General features: G+C 36.5%; 4 protein-coding genes across 6 annotated transcripts; 3 read left to right on the top strand and 1 right to left on the bottom strand.

Annotated features, from left to right (window-relative positions):
• Nucleotides 1-22: 22 nt before the first annotated feature.
• LOC104786196 (pentatricopeptide repeat-containing protein At2g33680) lies at nucleotides 23-3,700 on the top strand. Of its 3 annotated transcripts, none has more exons than XM_087513369.1 (5): nucleotides 23-217; nucleotides 568-617; nucleotides 1,044-1,117; nucleotides 1,206-1,267; nucleotides 1,380-3,700. In XM_087513369.1, exons 2-5 carry the CDS (start codon nucleotides 593-595, stop codon nucleotides 3,592-3,594), a joined length of 2,376 nt encoding a protein of 791 aa, XP_087369495.1. In that variant the 5' UTR covers nucleotides 23-217; nucleotides 568-592; the 3' UTR covers nucleotides 3,595-3,700. The 3 variants fall into 3 exon arrangements, with proteins under 3 accessions (XP_087369495.1, XP_087369494.1, XP_087369493.1); XM_087513368.1 differs by having other exon boundaries at nucleotides 62-348; XM_087513367.1 differs by lacking the exon at nucleotides 23-217 and having other exon boundaries at nucleotides 560-617.
• An 86-nt stretch (nucleotides 3,701-3,786) lies between these two features.
• On the top strand, nucleotides 3,787-4,220 carry LOC104786195 (uncharacterized). The gene has a single exon (XM_010511546.3). The coding sequence runs from the start codon at nucleotides 3,830-3,832 to the stop codon at nucleotides 4,046-4,048; it is 219 nt and encodes a 72-aa protein (XP_010509848.1). The 5' UTR covers nucleotides 3,787-3,829; the 3' UTR covers nucleotides 4,049-4,220.
• Nucleotides 4,221-5,355: 1,135 nt separating this feature from the next.
• Nucleotides 5,356-7,983, top strand: LOC104786194 (putative protein phosphatase 2C 27). The gene is made up of 4 exons (XM_010511545.3): nucleotides 5,356-6,385; nucleotides 6,491-6,682; nucleotides 6,767-6,972; nucleotides 7,205-7,983. Exons 1-4 carry the CDS (start codon nucleotides 6,203-6,205, stop codon nucleotides 7,764-7,766), a joined length of 1,143 nt encoding a protein of 380 aa, XP_010509847.1. The 5' UTR covers nucleotides 5,356-6,202; the 3' UTR covers nucleotides 7,767-7,983.
• A 1,923-nt stretch (nucleotides 7,984-9,906) lies between these two features.
• Nucleotides 9,907-11,664, bottom strand: LOC104789016 (ethylene-responsive transcription factor ERF112). Its single transcript, XM_019245781.2, has 2 exons — nucleotides 11,381-11,664; nucleotides 9,907-10,723 (listed from the first exon to the last, which is right to left on the bottom strand). The coding sequence occupies exons 1-2, from the start codon at nucleotides 11,649-11,651 to the stop codon at nucleotides 10,257-10,259; spliced, it is 738 nt and encodes a 245-aa protein (XP_019101326.2). The 5' UTR covers nucleotides 11,652-11,664; the 3' UTR covers nucleotides 9,907-10,256.
• Between the last annotated feature and the right edge of the window lie 302 nt (nucleotides 11,665-11,966).

Here is an 11,966-nt window from a genome sequence, read left to right as displayed (position 1 = left end):
ATCACCGACCAAACTGGTTTGGTTCAATTTTATTTCGGTTAAAATCAGCTTTTGTTTGTTCAATTGCACCAGTCAGTTTATAAAAAACCTTGAATTTTAAAAATTACTCCCTAATTTTGTCATCTTCACAAGTCACAACGTAACCGTGGTTTCGAGTTTGACGCCGTCGTCACCATTTCGCAGCCGTTGCTACTTTCTACTACTCCTTCTACTAGTCGTAAGTTGAGCTAAACCGAAGGAGGTTGACATTGCTTTGTTTTTCTAAAAATATTTTCTTTCTGCACACAACATGTTCGATCAAATGCCTAAGAGATACCTATCAAAGTAAAAGTACCAATCTTTCTCTGGGTATGGTTGCTTACTTGTTAAAACTCTCTCTTTCATCCGAAAGTTTCCCAGTTTTCTGTTTTGGCCTATAGTTTTTGAAGTATTGAAGCTAATCGAATCGTTCTGAAATATAAGTACACATTGTTGAGTAGTTTGAAGTATCAATCAGAGATAATAGTGTTACGTAACTTGAAGTTTGAATTGAACTTGCGCCACTAATGTTGGAATTTTTATGTTCAGGCTTCCCCAAGAGGTGTTGAAATCGATGATCAAAGCTCCTGCCATGAAGGGTAAGTTGTGTTTACTTTCTTTTTCATTTGTCATGCAGTTTTATTGGAAATGAATTCGGGCTATATATCATTTAGAAGTTTCTAGAACTTACTTAAGAAAAAGGCACAACTTTTCAAGGATTATCAGAGCGGTGCTCACAATGGCAATTTTGAAACTTAGGATATGATTTGACGTAAGCAGAAGCATATGTAGCTGTAGATATGAATTTGGCATAGTTTGAGCAAATCATGTATCACTATTATTTATCTTTTTTTTTTTTCTAAAAATTGCTGAAGTTTCTCACAAATGAACAAGGATGAATTTCAAAGTAGACTTTATGTGTTTCATGGGGCTGTATACTTTAGCATTAGGCTATATGTGAGTGGTTTGTCATGCGCTCTGGAAGTACTTTGGTTTTTGAAGGCTGTTCCTTGTGTGATTGACAGCAATAAAGAAGAAAATTGAGAAAGATATTTATGGAGTTGGAAGTATTGGCCTTTTCACTGATTTAGACAGAGAGGTACATAAATGCCTCTGTATCTGTATGTTTTATGATATTTGATTATCTTTTTGTACCATTTATATTGATTTTAATTCATAATGGTCAGAGTTTAGCAATTAGACAGAAACCTGGATTGGAAGAACACTCTGGTCTAGAACCAACGACTCAGTGAGTACTTTTCCTTTTCATTGCTTTGACACTTTTGTTCGTAGATTATGTTCACCTATTATTTAATACCTGATGATATGAATATTGCATTCCTTACTATCACCCTGTGCAGGGACAAACAATGTTCTCTGACAGTCAAAGCAATGCATCCAAGTACCTTTCAAACAGAACTCAACTCGTCCAGTCATACTTCCACGTTATTAAAAGAACTGACTCATCATTCACAGCAAAGGAACCTTGTGGCTGGACGTGCAGTTCATGCACAAATCATCAGAACGGGTACATCAACATGCACCCAGCATGCCAATGTCCTTGTCAACTTTTACGCTAAATGCGGACAATTACCCAAAGCTCACTCCATCTTCAACGCTATAATTTCCAAGGATGTTGTGTCCTGGAACAGTCTCATCACTGGATACTCTCAGAACGGTGGTACCTCCAGCTCCCACACTGTTATGCAGCTGTTTCGAAATATGAGAGCGCAAAATATACTGCCAAATGCTTATACCCTTGCCGGGATTTTTAAGGCTGAGTCGAGTCTTCAAAGTTGTACAGTTGGGAGGCAGGCTCACGCGCTTGTGGTCAAAATGTCAAGTTTTGGGGATATATATGTTGACACTTCGTTGGTGGGCATGTATTGTAAAGCGGGCTTAGTCCAAGATGGACTTAAAGTGTTTGCCTTGATGCCTGAAAGAAATACTTATACATGGTCTACTATGGTTTCTGGTTTTGCTACAAGAGGCCGTGTTGAAGAGGCAGTTAAAGTTTTCAATTTGTTTCTTAGAGAAAAGGAGGAAGAAAGTGATAGTGACTATGTCTTCACTGCGGTTCTTAGCTCACTTGCTGAAACCGAATATGTAGGCCTCGGCAGGCAAATCCATTGCATCACAGTTAAAAATGGGTTGCTCGGGTTTGTAGCTTTGAGTAATGCGCTTGTTACAATGTATTCAAAGTGCGAGAGCTTGTCTGAGGCATGCAAGATGTTTGACTCGTCTGGTGACAGAAATTCGATTACATGGTCTGCAATGGTCACTGGTTATTCTCAGAATGGGGAATCACTTGAAGCAGTAAAGCTTTTCTCGAGAATGTTTTCTGCTGGAATCAAACCCAGCGAATACACGATTGTTGGGGTTCTTAATGCATGCAGTGACATTTGCTATGTAGAAGAAGGGAAACAACTTCATTCTTTCTTGTTAAAATTGGGATATGAAAAACATTTATTTGCGACTACAGCTTTGGTTGACATGTATGCGAAAGGTGGTTGTCTAGCAGATGCCAGGAAAGGGTTTGATTGTCTACAAGAGCGTGATGTCGCTCTTTGGACATCGATTATTAGCGGGTATGTTCAAAACTCAGATAACGAAGAGGCTCTCATTCTGTACCGTGGAATGAAGACACAAGGTATTATCCCAAACGAACCAACTATGGCAAGCATTCTAAAAGCTTGCTCCTCTCTAGCTACCTTGGAGCTTGGAAAGCAAGTACATGGCGACACAATCAAGCACGGGTTTGGGCTTGAAGTTCCAATTGGAAGCGCACTTTCTACAATGTACTCAAAGTGCGGGGTTTTAGAAGATGGGAACCTCGTCTTTAGAAGAACTCCCAATAAGGATGTTGTGTCTTGGAACGCGATGATCTCAGGCTTGTCCCATAACGGACAAGGAGACGAGGCTTTAGAACTGTTTGAGGAGATGTTAGTAGAAGGAACGGAACCAGACGATGTCACTTTCGTGAACATTATATCAGCGTGTAGCCATAAAGGGTTTGTAGAGAGAGGCTGGTCTTATTTCCATATGATGTCTGATCAGTACGGGATTGATCCAAAAGTTGACCACTATGCTTGTATGGTTGATCTGCTGAGCCGTGCAGGACAGCTCAAAGAGGCAAAAGAGTTCATTGAATCAGCTAGTATCGATCACGGTCTATGCCTTTGGCGGATACTATTAAGCGCATGTAAGAACCATGGGAATTGTGAGCTAGGAGCTTATGCAGGAGAGAAGCTCATCGCCCTTGGATCTAGAGAATCGTCAACGTATGTGCAATTGTCAGGCATTTACACGGCTTTAGGGCGGATGAGAGATGTGGAACGGATTTGGAAAGTCATGAAGGAAAACGGGGTGAACAAAGAAGTAGGTTGCAGTTGGATCGAGCTGAAGAATCAGTTCCATGTTTTTGTTGTGGGAGATACAATGCATCCGAGGATTGAAGAGACAAAGGATTTGGTTTGTTTGGTTAGTAGACAGATGCTGGAAGAAGGATTCATAAATGTGTTGGATTCTTCTTATGATGAAGAAGGAGCACAATTATGTAATTCTTGCATGGTATAACTTATAAATTTTGTTGTATTCTTTTACATTATAGGTTTCTAATTTTAGGTGTGAAAATGTATCAGTTATAATGTTGTTAATCAAATGAGAAAATTACGTAGTCAAAGACACTCCCTAGTTCTATGGCTAATTTTGTGTAATTTCTTTGGACAATATTATTTTACATCTCTCATAAGTAATTTTTTCACAAGAAGGGAAAAAAAATAAAGGAAAGCTAACCTTAAATTCAAGAAATATGTCGAAGAGAGAAGAGAAACAAGAGTTGCCACTAGAAACAAGTCCATACACAAAGTACGAAGATATAGAAGATTACAAGAAGAATGCTTATGGGACTTCTGGTCACCAAGAAGTTAAGCCAGGCCAAGGCGGCGGCACAACCGACGCACTGACCCTCTCCGGTAGTGGTGCACCCTCTGCCGTAGATTCCGCTAATCAACAACAAGCTAAGAAGTGAACCACTCATTATTCATAAAATTAATCAAATATCAAAACAATATATTTCTCTTGCATCTATTTTAATTAATGAAACTCTCCCATTGTGACTGATGATTTATTTGACGCTTTGTGATAATTGACTTGTTTTTGTTTTGTCTCCTCCTCTAATCCATGGTTATGATCCAGTCTAAGTCTAAGAGATTTTGGCCATCTTACAACATTAACACCCACGTTATATATATTCTCTTCTAAACAACAGAATTTGGTAACGAATATTATATGCCAAAATTTGTAAAAAGAATGTTAGGTCAAGAATACTCTCATATTGTTTAGCACAAGTTGTGGTGATTGATAGCATTAGAAAATATAGAAATGTACTTAAAAGTCAATTCCTTAACAACTATCAATTAAAAAAACATGTAATTACTAATTAGTTTGTGTGACAGATTCAACAAGAAGTTTCAAGAATTCACATTGGAAACTTTACTCTCTCTCTCTCTCTCTCTATCCAAACATGTTTCAACAAACGGAGGAGAGGTGTATAATGTTAGTCCTCTAATTAATTACAACTTATAATACTATAGACACAAAAAACATATAAAGAAAGAAAGGTGTTAATCTTGAAAGAATCTTTTAGAATAATGTACAAAGCTGAGTCATAACAACAAGTGTCTCCCCTAGCTTGCTAACAATGAACAGATCCCTAAGGGATAAGATATTAGCCCCAATATGATTTCCACTAGGGTAGACAAATACAAATATCAACAATCATCAAATTAGAAACATTCAACTACATAATCATCTGTGGAACTACCATAGGATTTGTTAGTCATAGACTCTTTAGAGCATCAAAAGTTTCTAATTTTAATCATTAGCAATTTTTTTTTACTTTTAATAAAATTCTAGTAAATGATAATTGCAAAATTACAATATGCTTATTCCATCAGTATGAATGAGAATTATGATATCCAACAACTAACTAACTACCAATTCAATTTTGATACCTCTACCGGTATTGGTTAACACCTTTCCTAAACCGGAAATAAATTACCCGGTAATGTGAACATAGCCGCAATATTAGCTGCAACGTATGCAATTACGACACGTGGATGGCGGGAATCTCTCTCGCCCATTGGGAAAGACAAAAGAGGGATTGCATGATTTAGATCATGACCGTCAAGTTTTTATCTTAGAGATCTAACGGTTAGGACTCGGTGGCGGTACCATCCGGTCAAAGTAATCTGTAGCCGTTGATTTATAGACACGTGTCGGTAGGATATCTCCGGTTTGACAGATAGACGATCCAAGAGATTACCTGGAAACGCCGGTGACCAACCAAATACCAAACAAACGAGACAAACAAAAAAGAGCTTCTTCTCTCTCTTTCTCTCTCTCTCTTAAAGAAAGCTAAGCTCTTGGGAAATTGTCTTTCGTCAATTCTCTTCTTTAAACGCCAAAACATTTTTTTCTGGGTTTTCGAGAATTTCTTCAAAAAGATCTGACGTTAACACGAGAATCATCATTTCCATCATCTGTGAGAAATCATAGAGCTTTGCTTCTGTAATTTTGTTATCTTTTCTGAATTCTCAACCTGCTTCAAGATTTTCTTGTTTTTTCATCAATTTGTGAGCTGGGTTTTGTTGAAAGAGAGCTTCTGGTAAATTCTAAATCGGGTTTTGGTTATATTTCTACTGGATTATCGATTGCTTGATCTGACCTGAGAAAAAAAGTTTTTTATTTTTTTTCAAACCCTTGAAGAAGAGGCTAGTTCTATAACAGAGTTGTGTTTGAGAGCTTGATTTGGTGCTTGATTTGGTTATTGGATTCCTTCACTTTCTTCATTTGTTGAGTCTGCTGCTACCGTTTTGATCAAGATCAAGGGTCTGCTGATTTTGGGTATTTTATCAAAATCTAAAATTGATCTTTTTGGAAGGAAGGTTTCTTTTTGTAGTTGTCAAGGTCTTTGGTGAAGTTTGTTTCTCACAAAGTTTGATCCTTTATAAGTTCTGAGGTCTGTATTAATCTTAGATCTAGTGGGAGTAAAGGAAGTTGTTGGAAAGCAACAGACTTGAGATTCGAAAACGCTATCACGAGAGGAATTGTTTCTGAAGAGACTCCTTTTGGATTGCTGATAGATTTTTTATATGATTCAGAGAAGAACTCAGCGCTGAGTATGGATTTTTCACCTTTGTTAACGGTTCTTGAGGGAGATTTCGATAAGGATAATAATGCTTCTTCTGCAACAGAAATTGATGATACTTTAGAGAACTTAGATGATACTAAGCAGATAAGTAAACGAAAACCTCCCAGGCACCTCACAAGCACTACTGCTAGGCTGCAGGTTACAGCCAGTACGGTAATTTTATTACCCCACAATTTCTGTTTTTTTACTCTACTCTTTTTTTTTTCTTCTTGTTGCAATGGGATTCGAATGATGTGACTTGTTTCTGGTTGTGTGCAGGATGTGGATGTTTGTAATTTGGCTATGAAGTCACTTGATGAAAACTCAGATTTTCTACCTGTATACCGATCAGGAAGTTGTGCTGAGCAAGGTGCAAAACAGTTCATGGAAGATGAACACATTTGCATCGATGATCTTGTTGATCATCTTGGTTCAGCTGTTGGATGCTCTTCTCTTGGAGCCTTCTATGGGGTGAGTCATGACTCTGATTCTTCTTTTTAATGGTATTAATTTAGAAAAGAGTCTAAAAACATTCTTGATGGTGTCCTTTGGCAGGTATTTGATGGCCACGGTGGCACAGATGCAGCACTCTTTGTTAGAAAGAACATTCTGAGATTCATTGTAGAGGACTCCTCCTTCCCACTATGCGTAAAGAAGGCAATTAAGAGTGCTTTCTTAAAAGCTGATTATGAATTTGCAGATGATTCTTCTCTTGACATCTCTTCTGGGACCACTGCGCTTACAGCTTTTATTTTTGGAAGGTTAGAGCATTTAAATTCGTATTTATGAACTTAGGAAGTTATGTATGTTATCACCTGTGAAAACATCTATACTTATCAGGTTGCATGTGTATATAAGATAAAGAATAAGGTTGTCTGTGTACTTGCTTATGTTCACACTTAGTGTAAAGAATTATGTAACGGGCTGTTTTACCATGTTTCTCTGTAGTTTTGATTTGATTTTGAATAGAATTACTACGTTCTTGCTTTGCAGGAGGTTGATAATAGCAAATGCTGGTGATTGCCGAGCAGTACTGGGGAGAAGAGGTAGAGCAATTGAGTTGTCCAAAGATCACAAACCAAACTGCACCGCCGAGAAAGTAAGAATAGAAAAGTTAGGTGGAGTTGTGTATGATGGCTACCTCAACGGGCAACTATCAGTTGCACGTGCCATTGGAGACTGGCACATGAAAGGTCCCAAAGGCTCTGCTTGTCCTCTAAGCCCAGAGCCAGAGTTGCAAGAGACGGACCTAAGTGAAGACGATGAGTTCTTGATAATGGGATGTGACGGTCTGTGGGATGTGATGAGCAGTCAGTGCGCTGTGACAATCGCTAGGAAGGAACTGATGATTCATAATGACCCTGAGAGATGCTCTAGAGAGCTAGTGAGGGAGGCCCTTAAACGGAACACCTGTGACAATTTAACAGTGATTGTTGTGTGCTTCTCTCAGGATCCTCCACAGAGGATAGAGATCCGAATGCAGTCACGGGTGAGGCGGAGCATATCTGCGGAAGGGTTAAACCTACTCAAAGGCGTCCTTGATGGCTACCCGTGAGTAATGGTTGTGTCCTATGTTACTTTTGTGAGACTATTGCCAAGTTAGAGAGTGTTTACAGGTTGACATGTTGTGTTCTGAGTATGTTGTGATTAATATTAGTAGTATTCAACATCCATTGAGAGATTTTAGATGGATGCATCATTTCCCATTGTAAATAATTTTTAACTTGTTCCACCAGATTCTTCTTTAAAAATATATATCAGAATTTCTTCTTCGTAGGCTCTCTCATATATGTTTCTTTGGATCATCTAGAACCCACACAGTTTGATTCCGGTATATAAATTTGTTATTAGAAAAGTTGGACTGAAGCTTAGCTAATATTTACCAAAAATGGTAATCGTCAAGGCGTTTAGTGCTATTGACACCTAATTGACCCAAGAGAAAGTGGGCATTGTCCAGACAACAGGTACGCTTTGCTGGAATGACTATTAATTAGTTTAGAATATCAAAATTGGGCAATTTGTGATGCTTTTTTTTATTATAAATGCAGCAACAGTTTGCAAATTTTATTGTCAATACAAATATATTTTGTTTTACTTATCGCCGCAAACACAATGACTAAAATCAGGATTGGTGTTTTTGCCTTGTTGTGCACACATAAGTTTACAAGCAGAGAAAGACCGCATCATTGTACAAGCGCAACCCCCATATAGGCAGGCAGGAGGTATTGCACATGGCACTGCGTTTTTGCAATCTGAGTCTTTGTGACATCTTTTGCTTTCTGTCGTCGTCATACCTTCAAAATATAAAATAAACCAAAAGAAACAAAAAACAAATTTGCAAGTGTTTAATTTTAGATCAATCTTTTTTATTTAAATCGAACAAAGAAAACAAACTGATATGAAAAACCATTTAAAAAAATTAGTTTTATATATCCTACAAATCAACATCAAATTAAAATATATTCAAAAACTGGCTGCTTGGACAATTAACATGAATCTAATTTTTTTTTTAGTATTTCAAACTACATGAAAATAGCATTTAATTTGACTGAATCAACATTAGATTTTTTTTGTTCTTATGTTTAGAAAAATCCATTCAAGAAACAGGAAAGCACCTTACATGTTATATTCATTACAAACATGAACATACATGTGTGTGTTTCATTGTAAATAGTTAAATACATACTATTATTGTGTATGAGCGAGGAACTTACATAAGGCAGATAGAAGAAACATAACCAAGAAGAAGCTTGTTTTGTTTGAGTTCATCATATCTATATCTACTTTGCTTATTGTATTCAATTTATTTGCGAAAATTAGGCAAACTAAGGGAATTGTTATATATTGGATTTGATATTTGAGTTTATATAGGAGGGACTATATTGAACATAAGAATATAATAGAATCTATTGAATTGAATTAGAGAGATAAGTTAGGGATTATATTGGATACTCATTTATTAGTGTCAAACTCCATTTAATAAACAGATTTAACTGAGTTACCCCATTTAAATTAATATGGTTAACATTTTAATATATTAAATATTATTAGTAAATATAATAATAAAAACATAGTGGGTTAAATGGATACTCATTTATTACTTATTAGTGTCAAACTCCATTTAATAAATAGATTTAATTGAGTTACCCCATTTAGATAAAAATATGGTTAATATTTTACCAATATTACTTATTATCATGGATTACATTTTTAGTTTATTTTTTTTTAATCATATTTATTTCTCGGACCATTTTATATGTACGACATCTCTATCATTCACATGGTCTCTCAACAAGACACTAGATGACGAAGAAAAGCTCTTCACGCGACACTCTAGACCTTCCGATAAACTTTGCACCACTAATGATTTGAACCAGTGACTCATGCCGTATGAAAGCAATATTATAACCACTAAGTACAAGAAATTGTGTTCATTATGACTCCAACCTCATATCTAATGTAGAAATAGTAACAAACTTTTGATCAAACCACTCAACCTTGCATGGAAACATCCACAAATATTTCCTTCTTTATTACCAGCAATTTTCATTGTTTACAACCCATTAAAAATGATATGTGCACTTGATGAGGTGAGGATAAGACTTAGATGTAAATGCAGTTTATAAGTATACATTTAAAATGTACTATATCTTATGTTATGGAAACTCGAACACACTCATGTGTAACTCTCAAAATTTTTGAATAATTTTATCTCTTTCATACGTGATATATAAAAAAATACTCATGTGTATACTTACATTACATTTATATATCCAGGCGGTCTATCCTTTGGTCGACTTGACCGATCAGGACGTTGTCCAAGACATATCTTTATTTTTTTCCAAGTCTTCTTCATCCCTTCTTGCATATTCAGGGTGCTAAAGATTATTTTGCATCCATAAGGCCTGAATCCTAGCTATATGCACTCCATAGACTCTTTAAAGAGATTAAGTAGTGGCTTAGAGGATCAAAGCCGTCGGATTACATCAACGATTAATGCGTTTGATATAACTTGGACGGAGAGGCATATAATGCCACTAATATGCTATTTTCTTCGTTTGTGGATACTAATATTCTTCATATTTTCATCATCCTCCAAATTTGGTCTATCTCCTTGATGATTCAAAGATGACGACGAAGAAGACGACATAGTCAATGATAAGTTGGCACCATAATCGCTATTTCTAGATTGAAATTGGCCGTATTGATCGAGAAGCATGTCAGGAGCAATAGCTGGAGGTGGCGTCACGATAACGCTAGCATGGGACGTAGAAGATAATGGATAGAGTTGAGTAGAGTTGATACGAATGTTCTCGGGGAAATTAAGCTTGGCCTTGTGACCTCTAAACTCAAATGCAGCTTTATCATAAGCTAAGGCGGCTTCTTCTGCAGTGTCAAACGTCCCAAGCCACACACGAGCTGCCTTGTTCGGGTCACGAATCTCGGCCGCCCATTTTCCCCACGGTCTTTGCCTCACACCTCTGTAGTTTCGTTGTCTCGAGTTACTTTGTTCTGTAAGAAACTGATGAAAACTGTAAGTAATACTTCACAGTTTGGTGGGGGTTAACAGTGAATTAAAGATGGTAGACGTGCATGCATGCCTATGAATGTAACATAAACTATAGGTATAAAAGCATTTTTTAAAGATTATTAATGTGCATTTTGAAAATCACATATGATATGATCGTTCCTACATCTCTTTTTCTTTTTATATTCCCCTCGTCTACAGGTGAGATCTATACATTAGGCCAAACCAACATTAATTATTTTCTCTTAACTGGTAATTAACTATGTACTTAAGTATCTGCTATGATTTCACGATACAAAATAAGTTCGACCATTTTAAAAGATTTCCCCCTTTGTTTTTAATTAAGTCAAAAATTATGTCTGCCTAGCTAGTTATCTCAGCCACAACATGACCAAAATTGAAAACTATGAACATTCATAATGATGAAATGAATTATACTAATTAATACATTGTGGCCATATATTATATTAGATCTCCATTTGATCAAGGGCAGCCATTAAGGGACTACCAATGTCAATAATACAAGATTGAATTGTTCCTATGTTTGTGTGAAAAGAGAATCACCAATGGAAAAGGCAATCACACAAATTATAACTACGTATATTAGAATAATAGGAAAATGGATCTGATGATGAGATCACCTTGAAGAGTAAGAGACGAAGATTGATCCATGGATGGTGGGATGGGTTGATCAGTGAGTTCAGAGACAAAAGCAGACACATCAGACTCCGACAAAGTTGAACAACGACACAACGCTTCTTCTTTTTCTTCTCTATTTCCGGCCATTGATTCTGGTGAAAGAGGGCTCTTCCCACTATGCATTATCCGATGATTATTTTTATTTAACTTTGAAGTCAAAGATGGGTTTGGGTACAAGCCAAAGATACCAGCAAAGATGTCTATTCTCTGCATCTATGTTATATATAGAGCCACACGCATGTATTTGTTGACCAATAATATATAGCTCGTGAGTTTCTTATAACCTAGAGGACATTTTGGTCATAATCTTGAAGACAATTCTTCGTAATCATCTCTTTTTTGTATTAATCCCATTCCCATCATTATAGTATTAACAAAAAAGTGTCATACTATTAACTCAATCTCGATAGTGTGCGTGTGTATACCAAAATTCATGAATTGTTGGATTGATGATCCATACAATTTTATTGATGCAATTAGAATTTAATTTACTTACATATATTAGACTTGCATTTCTGATACGACAAA

Source organism: Camelina sativa, chromosome 5, assembly GCF_030686135.1.
Source record: "Camelina sativa cultivar CO46 ecotype springtype chromosome 5, ASM3068613v1".
Lineage (NCBI taxonomy): Eukaryota > Viridiplantae > Streptophyta > Magnoliopsida > Brassicales > Brassicaceae > Camelina > Camelina sativa.
The sequence above is the reverse complement of the archived record's forward strand: the minus strand, read 5'-3'. Positions and strand labels throughout refer to the sequence as shown.

Excerpts from the sequence above, each read along its gene's own strand:
- LOC104786196 (XM_087513367.1), top strand. The coding sequence starts at position 560 with ATGTTCAGGCTTCCCCAAGAGGTGTTGAAATCGATGATCAAAGCTCCT. Across the intron at positions 618-1,043 it reads CAAAGCTCCTGCCATGAAGG|CAATAAAGAAGAAAATTGAG; the intron begins GTAAGTTGTGTT and ends TGTGATTGACAG. Across the intron at positions 1,268-1,379 it reads GGTCTAGAACCAACGACTCA|GGACAAACAATGTTCTCTGA; the intron begins GTGAGTACTTTT and ends CACCCTGTGCAG.
- LOC104786195 (XM_010511546.3), top strand. The coding sequence starts at position 3,830 with ATGTCGAAGAGAGAAGAGAAACAAGAGTTGCCACTAGAAACAAGTCCA.
- LOC104786194 (XM_010511545.3), top strand. The coding sequence starts at position 6,203 with ATGGATTTTTCACCTTTGTTAACGGTTCTTGAGGGAGATTTCGATAAG. Across the intron at positions 6,386-6,490 it reads TGCAGGTTACAGCCAGTACG|GATGTGGATGTTTGTAATTT; the intron begins GTAATTTTATTA and ends GGTTGTGTGCAG. Across the intron at positions 6,973-7,204 it reads ACAGCTTTTATTTTTGGAAG|GAGGTTGATAATAGCAAATG; the intron begins GTTAGAGCATTT and ends CTTGCTTTGCAG.
- LOC104789016 (XM_019245781.2), bottom strand. The coding sequence starts at position 11,651 with ATGCAGAGAATAGACATCTTTGCTGGTATCTTTGGCTTGTACCCAAAC. Across the intron at positions 10,724-11,380 it reads TTCGTCTCTTACTCTTCAAG|AACAAAGTAACTCGAGACAA; the intron begins GTGATCTCATCA and ends AGTTTCTTACAG.